This window comes from Oncorhynchus kisutch, unplaced genomic scaffold (genome assembly GCF_002021735.2).
Source record: "Oncorhynchus kisutch isolate 150728-3 unplaced genomic scaffold, Okis_V2 Okis07a-Okis12b_hom, whole genome shotgun sequence".
Lineage (NCBI taxonomy): Eukaryota > Metazoa > Chordata > Actinopteri > Salmoniformes > Salmonidae > Oncorhynchus > Oncorhynchus kisutch.
Window position 1 is genome coordinate 14,041,109 of NW_022261984.1, and position 19,955 is coordinate 14,061,063.

The 19,955-nt window shown below is 40.5% G+C and overlaps 1 protein-coding gene across 1 annotated transcript in view; it reads left to right on the forward strand.

Moving 5' to 3' along the window:
* Positions 1–370: 370 nt before the first annotated feature.
* htt (huntingtin) overlaps positions 371–19,955 on the forward strand; it is a 142,560-nt gene continuing 122,975 nt past the window's right edge. The window contains 6 exon segments of the mRNA XM_031814603.1: positions 371–975; positions 4,951–5,034; positions 12,315–12,435; positions 13,008–13,067; positions 13,603–13,682; positions 19,607–19,745. Coding sequence (XP_031670463.1) covers positions 878–975; positions 4,951–5,034; positions 12,315–12,435; positions 13,008–13,067; positions 13,603–13,682; positions 19,607–19,745 — 582 coding nt within the window. The 5' untranslated portion in view covers positions 371–877.

Genomic DNA, 19,955 nt, shown 5'->3' on the forward strand with positions numbered 1-19,955 from the left:
TTTATTTAATTTTGATCGGTACGTTTCTACCTGTTCTAATTGAAATGTTGATGTCACACTAATAAGTGCGCGTGCTGAAATACGCTGCAATGTGACTGCAGGGGCTAATGTTTTCAATACGCACTACCTCATCCACATCTCCCCAGAGCAGACACACGCCCTAATCACATGATGATTCTGCCAAGATCGCTCACTTGGAAGGAAACTTCCGTTTTTTTTCCCCGACTCAACAGTCGGGATTACCGTTGGAAGGCATAGAATGTAAACGGTGCAGATGATATACCGTTCTGATATCACGGAATATCGCCTCGTCGTGCAGGATTTCAGCACTCGTGACGCTCAAAAAAAAAAAAAAAAAAAGCCGTTCCCCATCCACCCAATCACAACTGACGACGGCCCGAGCCTCGTCCTTATTGGTGCCTCCACCCAATCACAACTGACGACGTCCCGAGCCTCGTCCTTATTGGTGCCCGCTCTTCCTCTGATTGGCTACCGGTGCAGCGTTGGCCCAACCCTTCTCCACCAACTGTCACAGGAGCTCCCACTTCCTTGTGATTCTGTCCGGGCGCATCGAAGATGGCTTTGAGTATGGATGGTAGTGGCTATATCAACCAACGTCCTATTCATTTACCGAGGCTATTGTAAAGAAATAAAGGATTTCCTTGCGTCGATAAGTGAAGGGGGAGAGGCGGCAGTAAGTAGTCGCGAGTAGTGTTCATACGCTCGTCGTACTACGGACGGTTCGCTTCCCGGCGCGTGTTTTTTTGTTGTTTTTTTTTGCTCCCCCTGGTTGATTCCGATAGCTAGCTAACTGACACTTAACGACAATTGTGTAAATATTAGCCACAGCTAAGCTAACCACTGCTAGTAAAAAAAAATGGCCACCATGGATAAATTAATGAAGGCCTTTGAATCTCTCAAGTCTTTCCAACAACAACAGGGACCGCCGACCGCCGAGGAGACGGCTCAAAAACAGTACGTCCGTGTTTGTTTATGGTCATTGTGTTGAGACACTGCGAGCGATGAGTTAAGCTTACATTACATACACGGTAGTTGGCTGGTTAGCTAGCTAGTTATAGCGAAGCTATTCGCAGGTTATTGCGAGTTAGCGAAGCTAACCTTATAGCTAGCTAGCTGTCACCGTCCAGTCCAGGCGACCCTGTCACAACACACACAGTTTTACACCCCACGTCTTTTTGATAGCTGGCGCTTGTAAACAAATGCCAAGGTGGACTAAATATTACGATATCATTTCACTAAAGTAAAATCTTGAAAAAATAAATAAAATCAAGTTTAATTTCTCTTATCTCATATACATTGTGCATATACAGATTGACTGATTTCGTTTCCACCCCCACAATCATTCGTTGCTGGTTGTCTAATATACATAGAATTAGCCTTTTTATAGGTATAATTGATTTCAATACATTTCTTTTATCAAATCAACATAATGACATTTGTGTTTGTCACATGCTTGGTAAACAACAGGTGTAGACTACCAGTGACATGCTTACTGACAGGTCCTTCCTAACAATGCAGAGAGAGAGAAAATAGAGATACTAACAGGAGGACATTTTTTATTTTTTATTTGACCTTTATTTAACCAGTCAGTTAAGAACAAATTCTTATTTTCAATGACTGCCTGGGAACAGTGGGTTAACTGCCTGTTCAGGGGCAGAACGACAGATTTGTACCTTGTCAGCTTGGGGGTTTGAACTCACAACCTTCCAGTTACTAGTCCAACGCTCTAACCACTAGGCTAACCTGCCGAAATACAGTGCCTTGAGAAAGTATTCACACCCCTTGACTTTTTCCACGTTTTGTTGTGTTACAAAGTGGGATGAAAATGTTTTCAATTATATTTTTTGACAACAATCCACACAAAGTATTCTAATGTCAAAGTGGAAGACAATTTGAACTTTTTCTGTGAAAAATAAATGAAAGACCCCCTGAGATGTTTGAATCACATTTTGGAAGCCATTACAGCTGTGGGTCTCTTAAGAGATTTACACAACTGGATTGTACAGTTATGTGCAAATTATTGTTAAGAAATGTATTCACGCCTTGTCAAGTTGGTTGTTGATCATTGCTAGACAGCCATTTTCAAGTCTTGACATAGATTTTGAAGCTGATTTTAGTTCAACTATAACGCGGCCACTCAGGAACATGTCTTCTTGGTAAGCAACTCCAGTGTATATTTGGCCTTGTGTTGTAGGTCATTGTCCTGCTGAAAGCAAATTGAACCAGGTTTTCCTCTAGGATTTGCTTTGCTCTATTCCATTTATTTTTATCCTAAAAGAAACTACCTAGTCCTTGCCAATGACAAGCATACCCATAACATGATGCAGCCACCACCATACTTGAACATATGAAGAGTGGTACTCAGTGATGTGTTGGATTTGCCCCAAACATAATGCGTTGTATTCAGGACATAAATGTAATTGCTTTGCCACATTTTTTTGCAGTTTCACTTTAGTGCCTTGTTGCAAACAGGATGCATTATTTTGAATATTTTTTATTCCGTACAAGCTTCCTTCTTTTCCCTCTGTCACTTAGGTTAGTAATTGTGGAGTAACTACAATGTTGTTGATCCATCCTCAGTTTTCTCCTATCACAGCCATTAAACTCTGTTACTATTTTACAGTCCCCATTGGCCTCATGGTGAAATCCCTGAACGGTTTCCTTCCTCTCCGGCAACTGAGTTAGTAGTGACTGACTGTAGTGACTGTATCTTTGTAGTGACTGGGTGTATTGATACACCATCCAAAGGGTAATGAATATCTTCACAATGCTCAAATTGATATTTTTTTTACCCATCTACCAATAGGTGCCTTCTTTTTGAATATCCCTCAGAGCACTGGAAACACTCCCTGGAAAACCTTCCTGGTCTTTGTAGTTGAAACTGTGTTTGAAATTCACTGCCCGACTGAGAGACCTTACAGATAATTGTATGTGTGGGGGTACAGAGATGAGGTTGTCATGCAAAAATAATGTTCAACACTATTATTGCAGACAGAGTGAGTCCATGCAACTTATTATGTGACTTGTTAAGCACATTTTTACTCCTGAACTGATTTAGGCATCACCATAACAAAAGGGTGGGAATACTTATTGACTCAAGACATTTCAGCTTTGAATTTGAATTCATTTGTAAAAAAAATGTCTTAAAACATAATTCCACTTTGACATGATGGATTATTATGTGTAGGAGGACAGTGACACAATCAAATCGCAGTTGAATCCGTTTTAAATTCAGGTTGTAACAACAAAAGGTGGATGAAAGTCAAGGGGTGTGAATTCTTTCTGAAAGCTCTGTACATATACAGGTAGAGGTAAAGTGACCAGGCAACAGGTTAGATAATACACAGTAGCAGCAGTGTATGGGATGAGTCAAGGTAGCGGCAGGGTAGGCTAGTGGTTAGAGAGTAGAGGCGGCAGGGTAGCCTAGTGGTTAGAGAGTAGAGGAGGCAGGTAGCCTAGTGGTTAGAGTGTAGAGGAGGCAGGTAGCCTAGTGGTTAGAGCGTAGAGGAGGCAGGTAGCCTAGTGGTTAGAGTGTAGGGGGGGGCAGGTAGCCTAGTGGTTAGAGAGTAGAGGTGGCAGGGTAGCCTAGTGGTTAGAGCGTAGAGGCGGCAGGGTAGCCTAGTGGTTAGAGCGTAGAGGCGGCAGGATAGCCTAGTGGTTAGAGTGTAGAGGAGGCAGGGTAGCCTAGTGGTTAGAGTGTAGGGGCGGTAGGGTAGCCTAGTGGTTAGAGTGTAGAGGAGGCAGGTAGCCTAGTGGTTAGAGTGTAGGGGCGGTAGGGTAGCCTAGTGGTTAGAGTGTAGGGGCGGTAGGGTAGCCTAGTGGTTAGAGTGTAGAGGAGGCAGGTAGCCTAGTGGTTAGAGTGTAGGGGCGGTAGGGTAGCCTAGTGGTTAGAGTGTAGAGGTGGCAGGGTAGCCTAGTGGTTAGAGTGTAGGGGCGGTAGGGTAGCCTAGTGGTTATAGTGTAGAGGTGGCAGGGTAGCCTAGTGGTTAGAGCGTAGAGGCGGCAGGGTAGCCTAGTGGTTAGAGCGTAGAGATGGCAGCGTAGCCTAGTGGTTAGAGTGTAGGGGCGGTAGGGTAGCCTAGTGGTTAGAGTGTAGGGGCGGTAGGGTAGCCTAGTGGTTAGAGTGTAGAGGAGGCAGGTAGCCTAGTGGTTAGAGAGTAGAGGCGGCAGGGTAGCCTAGTGGTTAGAGCGTAGAGATGGCAGGGTAGCCTAGTGGTTAGAGCGTAGAGATGGCAGCGTAGCCAGGTGGTTAGAGTGTAGAGGAGGCAGGTAGCCTAGTGGTTAGAGTGTAGAGGAGGCAGGTAGCCTAGTGGTTAGAGTGTAGAGGAGGCAGGTAGCCTAGTGGTTAGAGTGTAGAGGAGGCAGGTAGTCTAGTGGTTAGAGCGTAGAGGCGGCAGGGTAGCCTAGTGGTTAGAGTGTAGGACTAGTAACCGAAAGGTTGCAAGTTCGAATCCCTGAGCTGACAAGGTACAAATCTGTCGTTCTGCCCCTGAACAAGGCAGTTAACCCACTGTTCCTAGGCTGTCATTGAAAATAAGAATTTGTTCTTAACTGACTTGCCTAGTAAAAAATAAAAATTAAAATGCAGATAGTCCGGTTAGCTATTAGTTAACAATTTAATGAACCATTTAACAGTCTAAATGTAGGTTGTACAGGCATGTACAGTGAGCTTGTAATTAGTCTTACCTTTAGCAATAGACTGGCATCACACACACACACACACACACACACACACACACACACATTCTCCATTGTTGTTCTACTTCGTTAGGCAAGGTAATGCTACCAGTCTTTCTTCTCTTTACTTGCATGTGCTTTTAATGAACCCTTTGTTACCTGATTTCTCTCTCTCTCTCTCTCTCTCACACACACACACACACACACACACACTATTGCTCTTTCTCTCCCCCTCTCCCTCTCTCTCTGTAGGAAGAAAGAGCTGGCCACCACCAAAAAGGACAGAGTGGCCCACTGCCTGACCATATGTGAGAACATCATAGCCCAGTCTCTGAGGTAAGCCTGCCTGCCACCACTGATCTGGGATCATGTTACCCACTGCCAGTACCGTTATGAACCCATAGGGACTTCATTCATAAAACTGACCTGAGATGACTGTTTATAAGTCATTTGAATACATTACATGTACACACAGGCACACTTACATACTCAGGCATGGGGCATGTACATACAGACAGACAGACAGACAGACTTGGTATTCCTGGTCAGATAAGGTTTACAGATAATTATAAATACATCCCAAATGGGACCCTTTTCCCACTACTTTCATCAGGCTCTGGTCTAAAGTAGTGCACTATATAGGGAATAGGGTGCCATAGGGCTCTGGTCTATAGTAGTACACTATATAGGGAATAGGGTGCCATAGGGCTCTGGTCTATAGTAGTACACTATATAGGGAATAGGGTCCCATAGGGCTCTGGTCTAAAGTAGTACACTATATAGGGAATAGGGTGCCATAGGGCTCTGGTCTAAAGTAGTGCACTATATAGGGAATAGGGTGCCATAGGGCTCTGGTCTATAGTAGTACACTATATAGGGAATAGGGTCCCATAGGGCTCTGGTCTAAAGTAGTGCACTATATAGGGAATAGGGTGCCATAGGGCTCTGGTCTATAGTAGTACACTATATAGGGAATAGGGTGCCATAGGGCTCTGGTCTAAAGTAGTACACTATATAGGGAATAGGGTCCCATAGGGCTCTGGTCTAAAGTAGTGCACTATATAGGGAATAGGGGTTCCATAGGGCTCTGGTCTAAAGTAGTGCACTATATAGGGAATAGGGTCCCATAGGGCTCTGGTCTAAAGTAGTGCACTACATAGGGAATAGGGTTCCATATTAGGCTATTAGTTGAGCGACAACCAATGTCATTTGCTAGGGTTATTTTTTTAAATCAAATGTGCTGTTGTTGAGAAGGGTGTTTTACCAGAATGAAAGTAGCCAAATCAACCACTGCATACACAACTGTCATCTGGCTATATGTTGATCAGGGATACAGTATATTTATGGTTATATGTTGATCAGGGATACAGTATATTTATGGTTATATGTTGATCAGGGATACAGTATATTTATGGTTGTATGTTGATCAGGGATACAGTATATTTATGGTTGTATGTTGATCAGGGATACAGTATATTTATGGTTGTATGTTGATCAGGGATACAGTATATTTATGCTTGTATGTTGATCAGGGATACAGTATATTTATGGTTGTATGTTGATCAGGGTTTAGGATACAGTATATTTATGGTTATATGTTGATCAGGGTTTAGGATACAGTATATTTATGGTTATATGTTGATCAGGGTTTAGGATACATTATATTTATGGCTATATGTTGATCAGGGATACAGTATATTTATGGTTATATGTTGATCAGGGATACAGTATATTTATGGTTGTATGTTGATCAGGGATACAGTATATTTATGGTTGTATGTTGATCAGGGATACAGTATATTTATGGTTGTATGTTGATCAGGGATACAGTATATTTATGCTTGTATGTTGATCAGGGATACAGTATATTTATGGTTGTATGTTGATCAGGGATACAGTATATTTATGCTTGTATGTTGATCAGGGATACAGTATATTTATGCTTGTATGTTGATCAGGGATACAGTATATTTATGGTTGTATGTTGATCAGGGTTACAGTATATTTATGGTTGTATGTTGATCAGGGATACAGTATATTTATGGTTGTATGTTGATCAGGGATACAGTATATTTATGGTTGTATGTTGATCAGGGATACAGTATATTTATGCTTGTATGTTGATCAGGGATACAGTATATTTATGGTTATATGTTGATCAGGGATACAGTATATTTATGGTTATATGTTGATCAGGGATACAGTATATTTATGGTTATATGTTGATCAGGGATACAGTATATTTATGGTTGTATGTTGATCAGGGATACAGTATATTTATGGTTATATGTTGATCAGGGATACAGTATATTTATGGTTATATGTTGATCAGGGATACAGTATATTTATGCTTGTATGTTGATCAGGGATACAGTATATTTATGGTTATATGTTGATCAGGGATACAGTATATTTATGGTTATATGTTGATCGGGGATACAGTATATTTATGGTTGTATGTTGATCAGGGATACAGTATATTTATGGTTATATGTTGATCAGGGATACAGTATATTTATGGTTATATGTTGATCAGGGATACAGTATATTTATGGTTGTATGTTGATCAGGGATACAGTATATTTATGGTTATATGTTGATCAGGGTTTAGGATGCAGTATATTTATGGTTATATGTTGATCAGGGATACAGTATATTTATGGTTATATGTTGATCAGGGATACAGTATATTTATGGTTATATGTTGATCAGGGATACAGTATATTTATGGTTATATGTTGATCAGGGATACAGTATATTTATGGTTATATGTTGATCAGGGATACAGTATATTTATGGTTATATGTTGATCAGGGATACAGTATATTTATGGTTATATGTTGATCAGGGATACAGTATATTTATGGTTATATGTTGATCAGGGATACAGTATATTTATGGTTGTATGTTGATCAGGGATACAGTATATTTATGGTTATATGTTGATCAGGGATACAGTATATTTATGGTTATATGTTGATCAGGGATACAGTATATTTATGGTTGTATGTTGATCAGGGATACAGTATATTTATGGTTATATGTTGATCAGGGATACAGTATATTTATGGTTATATGTTGATCAGGGTTTAGGATACAGTATATTTATGGTTATATGTTGATCAGGGTTTAGGATACAGTATATTTATGGTTATATGTTGATCAGGGTTTAGGATACAGTATATTTATGGTTATATGTTGATCAGGGTTTAGGATACAGTATATTTATGGTTATATGTTGATCAGGGTTTAGGATGCAGTATATTTATGGTTATATGTTGATCAGGGATACAGTATATTTATGGTTATATGTTGATCAGGGATACAGTATATTTATGGTTATATGTTGATCAGGGATACAGTATATTTATGGTTATATGTTGATCAGGGATACAGTATATTTATGGTTGTATGTTGATCAGGGATACAGTATATTTATGGTTATATGTTGATCAGGGTTTAGGATACAGTATATTTATGGTTATATGTTGATCAGGGTTTAGGATACAGTATATTTATGGTTATATGTTGATCAGGGTTTAGGATACAGTATATTTATGGTTATATGCTGATCAGGGATACAGTATATTTATGATTATATGCTGATCAGGGATACAGTATATTTATGGTTATATGTTGATCAGGGATACAGTATATTTATGGTTGTATGTTGATCAGGGATACAGTATATTTATGGTTGTATGTTGATCAGGGATACAGTATATTTATGGTTATATGTTGATCAGGGATACAGTATATTTATGGTTATATGTTGATCAGGGATACAGTATATTTATGGTTATATGTTGATCAGGGATACAGTATATTTATGGTTATATGTTGATCAGGGTTTAGGATACATTATATTTATGGTTACATGTTGATCAGGGATACAGTATATTTATGGTTACATGTTGATCAAGGATACAGTATATTTATGGTTATATGTTGATCAGGGTTTAGGATACAGTATATTTATGGTTATATTTTGATCAGGGATACAGTATATTTATGGTTATATGTTGATCAGGGATACAGTATATTTATGGTTGTATGTTGATCAGGGTTTAGGATGCAGTATATTTATGGTTATATGTTGATCAGGGATACAGTATATTTATGGTTACATGTTGATCAGGGATACAGTATATTTATGGTTATATGTTGATCAGGGTTTAGGATACAGTATATTTATGGTTATATGTTGATCAGGGATACAGTATATTTATGGTTATATGTTGATCAGGGATACAGTATATTTATGGTTATATGTTGATCAGGGATACAGTATATTTATGGTTATATGCTGATCAGGGTTTAGGATACAGTATATTTATGGTTGTATGTTGATCAGGGATACAGTATATTTATGGTTATATGTTGATCAGGGATACAGTATATTTTTGGTTATATGTTGATCAGGGATACAGTATATTTATGGTTATATGTTGATCAGGGATACATTATATTTATGGTTACATGTTGATCAGGGTTTAGGATACAGTATATTTATGGTTATATGTTGATCAGGGTTTAGGATACAGTATATTTATGGTTATATGTTGATCAGGGTTTAGGTTACATTATATTTATGGTTACATTTTGATCAGGGATACAGTATATTTATGGTTATATGTTGATCAGGGATACAGTATATTTATGGTTATATGTTGATCAGGGATACAGTATATTTATGGTTATATGTTGATCAGGGATACAGTATATTTATGGTTGTATGTTGATCAGGGATACAGTATATTTATGGTTATATGTTGATCAGGGTTTAGGATACAGTATATTTATGGTTATGTTGATCAGGGATACAGTATATTTATGGTTATATGTTGATCAGGGATACAGTATATTTATGGTTGTATGTTGATCAGGGATACAGTATATTTATGGTTATATGTTGATCAGGAATACAGTATATTTATGGTTGTATGTTGATCAGGGATACAGTATATTTATGGTTATATGTTGATCAGGAATACAGTATATTTATGGTTGTATGTTGATCAGGGATACAGTATATTTATGGTTATATGTTGATCAGGGTTTAGGATACAGTATATTTATGGTTATATGTTGATCAGGGTTTAGGATACAGTATATTTATGGTTATATGTTGATCAGGGTTTAGGATGCAGTATATTTATGGTTATATGTTGATCAGGGATACAGTATATTTATGGTTATATGTTGATCAGGGATACAGTATATTTATGGTTATATGTTGATCAGGGATGCAGTATATTTATGGTTATATGTTGATCAGGGATGCAGTATATTTATGGTTATATGTTGATCAGGGATACAGTATATTTATGGTTATATGTTGATCAGGGATACAGTATATTTATGGTTATATGTTGATCAGGGATACAGTATATTTAATGTTATATGTTGATCAGGGTTTAGGATACATTATATTTATGGTTGTATGTTGATCAGGAATACAGTATATTTATGGTTGTATGTTGATCAGGGATACAGTATATTTATGGTTATATGTTGATCAGGGATACAGTATATTTATGGTTATATGTTGATCAGGAATACAGTATATTTATGGTTGTATGTTGATCAGGGATACAGTATATTTATGGTTATATGTTGATCAGGGACACAGTATATTTATGGTTATATGTTGATCAGGGTTTAGGATACATTATATTTATGGTTGTATGTTGATCAGGGATACAGTATATTTATGGTTATATGTTCGTCAGGGATACAGTATATTTATGGTTATATGTTGATCAGGGATACAGTATATTTATGTTTACATGTTGATCAGGGATACAGTATATTTATGGTTATATGTTGATCAGGGTTTAGGATACATTATATTTATGGTTACATGTTGATCAGGGTTTAGGATGCAGTATATTTATGGTTATATGTTGATCAGGGATACAGTATATTTATGGTTGTATGTTGATCAGGGATACAGTATATTTATGGTTATATGTTGATCAGGGATACAGTATATTTATGGTTATATGTTGATCAGGGTTTAGGATACATTATATTTATGGTTACATGTTGATCAGGGATACAGTATATTTATGGTTACATGTTGATCAGGGATACAGTATATTTATGGTTATATGTTGATCAGGGATACAGTATATTTATGGTTATATGCTGATCAGGGTTTAGGATACAGTATATTTATGGTTATATGTTGATCAGGGTTTAGGATACAGTATATTTATGGTTGTATGTTGATCAGGGTTTAGGATACATTATATTTATGGTTACATGTTGATCAGGGATACAGTATATTTATGGTTACATGTTGATCAGGGATACATTATATTTATGGTTATATGTTGATCAGGGTTTAGGATACAGTATATTTATGGTTACATGTTGATCAGGGTTTAGGATACAGTATATTGTATTTGGATTGTACAGGTTCACCATCAGTTTAGCTTGCAACAGTCAGTATATGTGGTCATTTTTAGATATTAGAGGATGTTGCTACCTCACTGCATGGTCGATGCGGGAGAACAACAGAAGCCCATTCAGAGTCATCAAAACTTCCACATGGTCTGAACCATTACATTTTGAGACGGGGGGGTGAAAAGTTGTGCTAGATATTCATGGAGGATATCAGAATGGGAGGGTGGTATCAGAATGAGGTGTGTGTGGGGGTGGGTATCAGAACGAGGTGTGTGTGGGGGTGGGTATCAGAACGAGGTGTGTGTGGAGGGGGGGGGGGGGGTCAGAATGCGGTGTGTGCGGAGGAGGGGTGTCAGAATGAGCTGTGTGTGGAGTGGGGCCATCAGAATGAGGTGTGTTGGGGGGGGGGGGGGGGGGGGGTTTATCAGAATGAGGTGTGTGGGGGGTGGGGGGGGGGTGTATCAGAACGAGGTGTGTGTGGAGGGAGGATATCAGAATGAGGTGGGGGAGGATATCAGAATGAGGTGTGTGGAGGGGGGGTGTCAGAATGAGGTGTGTGTGGAGGGGGGGGGTATCAGAATGAGGTGTGTGTGGAGGGAGGATATCAGAATGTGGTGTGTGTGGAGGGGGGGTATCAGAACGAGGTGTGTGTAGAGAGGGGGTATCAGAATGAGGTGTGTGTGGAGGGGGGGTGTATCAGAATGAGGTGTGTGTGGGGGGGGTATCAGAATGAGGTGTGTGTGGGGGGGGGTATCAGAATGAGGTGTGTGTGGGGGGGTATCAGAATGAGGTGTGTGTGGGGGGGGTATCAGAATGAGGTGTGTGTGGGGGGGGTATCAGAATGAGGTGTGTGTGGAGGGGGGGTATCAGAATGAGGTGTGTGTGGGGGGGGTATCAGAATGAGGTGTGTGGGGGGGGTCAGAACGAGGTGTGTGTGGGGGTATCAGAATGAGGTGTGTGTGTGGAGAGAGGATATCAGAATGAGGTGTGTGATGGGGGGGTCAGAACGAGGTGTGTGTGGGGGGGGTATCAGAATGAGGTGTGTGGGGGGGGTATCAGAATGAGGTGTGTGTGGGGGGGGGGGGGTATCAGAATGAGGTGTGTGTGGAGAGAGGATATCAGAATGAGGTGTGTGATGGGGGGGGTCAGAACGAGGTGTGTGTTTAATGACAGTTCCTCTCTTGTCTCTATGGCTGTGGGATTAGAACGTCTCCGGAGTTCCAGAAGCTTCTGGGTATCGCCATGGAGATGTTCTTGCTGTGCAGTGACGACAGAGAGTCGGACGTCAGGATGGTGGCAGACGAGTGCCTGAACAAAATCATCAAAGTGAGTGAGGACCCCATCTTCTGCTCTCCTCAGACCTATATGTTATGGCTCTCTTTCTCTCTATCTAGTTCTCTCTATCTAGTTCTCTCTATCTAGTTCTGTCTTTCTCTCTAACTAGTTCTCTATCTAGTTCTCTCTCTTTCTCTCTATCTAGTTCTTTCTCTCGTTCTCTCTATGTAGTTCTCTCTATCTAGTTCTCTCTATCTAGTTCTTTCTCTCGTTCTGTCTATCTAGTTCCCTCTATCTAGTTCTTTCTCTCGTTCTGTCTATCTAGTTCCCTCTATCTAGTTCTTTCTCTCGTTCTGTCTATCTAGTTCCCTCTATCTAGTTCTTTCTCTCATTCTGTCTATCTAGTTCTTTCTCTCGTTCTGTCTATCTAGTTCTTTCTCTCGTTCTGTCTATCTAGTTCTTTCTCTCGTTCTCTCTATCTAGTTCTTTCTCTCGTTCTCTCTATCTAGTTCTCTCTCGTTCTCTCTATTGAGTTCTCTCTTTCTCTCTATCTAGTTCTCTTGTTCTCTCTATCTAGTTCTGTCAGGTTGTAGTTTTTATGTCTCTCTGTCTCTCTCTGTCAGGCGCTGATGGACTCCAACCTGCCCAGACTGCAGCTGGAGCTCTACAAAGAAATTAAAAAGGTTTGTAGATAAAGTTGTTGTTGTTATGGAGTCCTCTGTTGTTATGGAGTCCTGTTGTTATGGAGTCCTGTTGTTATGGAGTCCTGTTGTTATGGAGTCCTGTTGTTATGGAGTCCTGTTGTTATGGAGTCCTCTGTTGTTATGGAGTCCTCTGTTGTTATGGAGTCCTCTGTTGTTATGGAGTCCTCTGTTGTTATGGAGTCCTCTGTTGTTATGGAGTCCTGTTGTTATGGAGTCCTGTTGTTATGGAGTCATGTTGTTATGGAGTCCTCTGTTGTTATGGAGTCCTCTGTTGTTATGGAGTCCTGTTCACTGATCCTCAATGGATTGATGTGGTAACTGATGATGATGATGATGAATAGTAAGACTAATATTATGACAAACGTTAATTGTGATTGACTGTGGTGGTTTTGGTTACGATGACGAGGGAAAATATCAGGATGGTAATGTTTATGTTGATGATGATGATGATGATGGACATGTTGATGAAGATGATGATGATGAAGGTGTGTGTGTGTGTATATCTCTCTGTTAGAACGGTGCCTCTCGGAGCCTGAGGGCTGCTCTTTGGAGGTTCGCTGAGCTAGCACACCTCGTCAGACCACAGAAATGCAGGTAGGGACACACACACACACACACACACACACACACCTGAGTAAAAATGTATTTATAGAATGTGAAGTATGGATTTATACACTCTGGTCTAAACAGCATTTAGACTGGATTTATACACTCTGGTCTAAACAGCATTTAGACTGGATTTATACACTATGGTCTAAACAGCATTTAGACTGGATTTATACACTCTGGTCTAAACAGCATTTAGACTGGATTTATACACTCTGGTCTAAACAGCATTTAGACTGGATTTATACACTATGGTCTAAACAGCATTTAGACTGGATTTATACACTCTGGTCTAAACAGCATTTAGACTGGATTTATACACTCTGGTCTAAACAGCATTTAGACTGGATTTATACACTATGGTCTAAACAGCATTTAGACTGGATTTATACACTCTGGTCTAAACAGCATTTAGACTGGATTTATACACTATGGTCTAAACAGCATTTAGACTGGATTTATACACTCTGGTCTAAACAGCATTTAGACTGGATTTAGACTGGATTTATACACTCTGGTCTAAACAGCATTTAGACTGGATTTAGACTGGATTTATACACTCTGGTCCAAACAGCATTTAGACTGGATTTAGACTGGATTTATACACTCTGGTCTAAACAGCATTTAGACTGGATTTAGACTGGATTTATACACTCTGGTCTAAACAGCATTTAGACTGGATTTAGACTGGATTTATACACTCTGGTCTAAACAGCATTTAGACTGGATTTATACACTATGGTCTAAACAGCATTTAGACTGGATTTATACACTCTGGTCTAAACAGCATTTAGACTGGATTTATACACTCTGGTCTAAACAGCATTTAGACTGGATTTATACACTATGGTCTAAACAGCATTTAGACTGGATTTATACACTCTGGTCTAAACAGCATTTAGACTGGATTTATACACTATGGTCTAAACAGCATTTAGACTGGATTTATACACTCTGGTCTAAACAGCATTTAGACTGGATTTAGACTGGATTTATACACTCTGGTCTAAACAGCATTTAGACTGGATTTAGACTGGATTTATACACTCTGGTCCAAACAGCATTTAGACTGGATTTAGACTGGATTTATACACTCTGGTCTAAACAGCATTTAGACTGGATTTAGACTGGATTTATACACTCTGGTCTAAACAGCATTTAGACTGGATTTAGACTGGATTTATACACTCTGGTCTAAACAGCATTTAGACTGGATTTATACACTATGGTCTAAACAGCATTTTAGACTGGATTTATACACTCTGGTCTAAACAGCATTTAGACTGGATTTATACACTCTGGTCTAAACAGCATTTAGACTGGATTTAGACTGGATTTATACACTCTGGTCTAAACAGCATTTAGACTGGATTTATACACTCTGGTCTAAACAGCATTTAGACTGGATTTATACACTATGGTCTAAACAGCATTTAGACTGGATTTATACACTCTGGTCTAAACAGCATTTAGACTGGATTTAGACTGGATTTATACACTCTGGTCCAAACAGCATTTAGACTGGATTTAGACTGGATTTATACACTCTGGTCTAAACAGCATTTAGACTGGATTTAGACTGGATTTATACACTCTGGTCCAAACAGCATTTAGACTGGATTTAGACTGGATTTATACACTCTGGTCCAAACAGCATTTAGACTGGATTTAGACTGGATTTATACACTCTGGTCTAAACAGCATTTAGACTGGATGTATACACTCTGGTCTAAACAGCATTTAGACTGGATTTATACACTATGGTCTAAACAGCATTTAGACTGGATTTATACACTCTGGTCTAAACAGCATTTAGACTGGATTTATACACTCTGGTCTAAACAGCATTTAGACTGGATTTATACACTATGGTCTAAACAGCATTTAGACTGGATTTACACACTCTGGTCTAAACAGCATTTAGACTGGATTTATACACTATGGTCTAAACAGCCTTTAGACTGGATTTATACACTCTGGTCTAAACAGCATTTAGACTGGATTTATACACTCTGGTCTAAACAGCATTTAGACTGGATTTATACACTATGGTCTAAACAGCATTTAGACTGGATTTATACACTCTGGTCTAAACAGCATTTAGACTGGATTTATACACTATGGTCTAAACAGCATTTAGACTGGATTTATACACTCTGGTCTAAACAGCATTTAGACTGGATTTATACACTATGGTCTAAACAGCATTTAGACTGGATTTATACACTATGGTCTAAACAGCATTTAGACTGGATTTATACACTCTGGTCTAAACAGCATTTAGACTGGATTTATACACTATGGTCTAAACAGCATTTAGACTGGATTTATACACTCTGGTCCAAACAGCATTTAGACTGGATTTAGACTGGATTTATACACTCTGGTCTAAACAGCATTTAGACTGGATGTATACACTCTGGTCTAAACAGCATTTAGACTGGATTTATACACTATGGTCTAAACAGCATTTAGACTGGATTTATACACTCTGGTCTAAACAGCATTTAGACTGGATTTATACACTCTGGTCTAAACAGCATTTAGACTGGATTTATACACTATGGTCTAAACAGCATTTAGACTGGATTTATACACTCTGGTCTAAACAGCATTTAGACTGGATTTATACACTCTGGTCTAAACAGCATTTAGACTGGATTTATACACTATGGTCTAAACAGCATTTAGACTGGATTTATACACTCTGGTCTAAACAGCATTTAGACTGGATTTATACACTATGGTCTAAACAGCATTTAGACTGGATTTATACACTCTGGTCTAAACAGCATTTAGACTGGATTTATACACTATGGTCTAAACAGCATTTAGACTGGATTTATACACTATGGTCTAAACAGCATTTAGACTGGATTTATACACTCTGGTCTAAACAGCATTTAGACTGGATTTATACACTATGGTCTAAACAGCATTTAGACTGGATTTATACACTCTGGTCTAAACAGCATTTAGACTGGATTTATACACTCTGGTCTAAACAGCATTTAGACTGGATTTATACACTATGGTCTAAACAGCATTTAGACTGGATTTATACACTCTGGTCTAAACAGCATTTAGACTGGATTTATACACTATGGTCTAAACAGCATTTAGACTGGATTGTATACACTATGGTCAAAACAGCATTTAGACTGGATTTATACACTATGGTCTAAACAGCATTTAGACTGGATTTATACACTATGGTCTAAACAGCATTTAGACTGGATTTATACACTCTGGTCTAAACAGCATTTAGACTGGATTTATACACTCTGGTCTAAACAGCATTTAGACTGGATTTATACACTCTGGTCTAAACAGTATTTTTGTCCTGTGGGGTAATACTATGAGGTGGGGTAATACTATGAGGTGGGGTAATACTATGAGGTGTTGGGTCCTGTGGGGTAATACTATGAGGTGTTGGTCCTGTGGGGTAATACTATGAGGTGTTGGGTCCTGTGGGGTAATACTATGAGGTGTTGGGTCCTGTGGGGTAATACTATGAGGTGGGGTAATACTATGAGGTGTTGGGTCCTGTGGGGTAATACTATGAGGTGGGGTAATACTATGAGGTGTTGGGTCCTGTGGGGTAATACTATGAGGTGTTGGGTCATGTGGGGTAATACTATGAGGTGTTGGGTCCTGTGGGGTAATACTATGAGGTGGGGTAATACTATGAGGTGTTGGGTCCTGTGGGGTAATACTATGAGGTGGGGTAATACTATGAGGTGTTGGGTCCTGTGGGGTAATACTATGAGGTGTTGGTCCTGTGGGGTAATACTATGAGGTGTTGGGTCCTGTACTATGAGGTGGGGTAATACTATGAGGTGTTGGGTCCTGTGGGGTAATACTATGAGGTGTTGGGTCCTGTGGGGTAATACTATGAGGTGTTGGGTCCTGTGGGGTAATACTATGAGGTGTTGGGTCCTGTGGGGTAATACTATGAGGTGTTGGGTCCTGTGGGGTAATACTATGAGGTGGGGTAATACTATGAGTGTTGGGTCCTGTGAGGTAATACTATGAGGGGGGGTAATACTATGAGGTGTTGGGTTCTGTGGGGTAATACTATGAGGTGGGGGTATACTATGAGGTGTTGGGTCCTGTGGGGTAATACTATGAGGTGTTGGTCTGTGGGGTAATACTATGAGGTGTTGGTCCTGTGGGGTAATACTATGAGGTGTTGGGTCCTGTGGGGTAATACTATGAGGTGGGGTAATACTATGAGGTGTTGGGTCCTGTGGGATAATACTATGAGGTGTTGGTCCTGTGGGGTAATACTATGAGGTGTTGGGTCCTGTGGGGTAATACTATGAGGTGTTGGTCCTGTGGGGTAATACTATGAGGTGGGGTAATACTATGAGGTGTTGGTCCTGTGGGGTAATACTATGAGGTGTTGGGTCCTGTGGGGTAATACTATGAGGTGTGGGTCCTGTGGGGTAATACTATGAGGTGTGGGTCCTGTGGGGTAATACTATGAGGTGGGGTAATACTATGAGGTGTTGGTCCTGTGGGGTAATACTATGAGGTGGGGTAATACTATGAGGTGTTGGGTCCTGTGGGGTAATACTATGAGGTGTTGGGTTCTGTGGGGGTAATACTATGAGGTGTTGGGTCCTGTGGGGTAATACTATGAGGTGTTGGTCCTGTGGGGTAATACTATGAGGTGTTGGGACCTGTGGGGTGATACTATGAGGTGTTGGGTCCTGTGGGGTAATACTATGAGGTGGGGTAATACTATGAGGTGTTGGTCCTGTGGGGTAATACTATGAGGTGTTGGTCCTGTGGGGTAATACTATGAGGTGTGGGTCCTGTGGGGTAATACTATGAGGTGTTGGGTCCTGTGGGGTAATACTATGAGGTGGGGTAATACTATGAGGTGTTGGGTCCTGTGGGGTAATACTATGAGGTGTTGGGTCCTGTGGGGTAATACTATGAGGTGTTGGGTCCTGTGGGGTAATACTATGAGGTGGGGTAATACTATGAGGTGGGGTAATACTATGAGGTGTTGGGTCCTGTGGGGTAATACTATGAGGTGGGGTAATACTATGAGGTGTTGGGTCCTGTGGGGTAATACTATGAGGTGTTGGGTCCTGTGGGGTAATACTATGAGGTGGGGTAATACTATGAGGTGTTGGGTCCTGTGGGGTAATACTATGAGGTGTTGGGTCCTGTGGGGTAATACTATGAGGTGTGGGTCCTGTGGGGTAATACTATGAGGTGTTGGGTCCTGTGAGGTAATACTATGAGGTGGGGTAGTACTATGAGGTGTTGGGTCCTGTGGGGTAATACTATGAGGTGTTGGGTCCTGTGGGGTAATACTATGAGGTGTTGGGTCCTGTGGGGTAATACTATGAGGTGGGGTAATACTATGAGGTGTGGGTCCTGTGGGGTAATACTATGAGGTGTTGGTCCTGTGGGGTAATACTATGAGGTGTGGGTCCTGTGGGGTAATACTATGAGGTGGGGTAATACTATGAGGTGTGGGTCCTGTGGGGTAATACTATGAGGTGGGGTAATACTATGAGGTGTGGGTCCTGTGGGGTAATACTATGAGGTGTTGGTCCTGTGGGGTAATACTATGAGGTGTGGGTCCTGTGGGGTAATACTATGAGGTGTTGGGTCCTGTGGGGTAATACTATGAGGTGGGGTAATACTATGAGGTGTTGGGTCCTGTGGGGTAATACTATGAGGTGTTGGTCCTGTGGGGTAATACTATGAGGTGTTGGGTCCTGTGGGGTAATACTATGAGGTGTTGGGTCCTGTGAGGTAATACTATGAGGTGGGGTAATACTATGAGGTGTGGGTCCTGTGAGGTCATACTCCTGACTCAGGATGTGTTGTTATGTACCCGGTCTGCTGAGGACTGGCTTGGTCTCTGACCTCTTCTCTCCCTCCTCCAGACCGTACCTGGTGAACCTCCTCCCCTGTCTGACCAGGATCACGAAGAGACAGGAGGAGACTGTCCAGGAGACCCTGTCGGCTGCCGTGCCTAAGATCATGACTGCTCTGGGACACTTCGCTAATGACGGAGAGGTCAAGGTACACTCACTCACTCACTCACTCACTCATTCACACACACACACACACACACACTCACACACACACACACACACACACTCACTCACTCACTCACTCACTCACTCACTCACTCACTCACTCACTCACTCACTCACTCACTCACTCACTCAGATACAGACACACACACACTCACTCACTCACTCACTCACTCAGATACAGACACACACACAC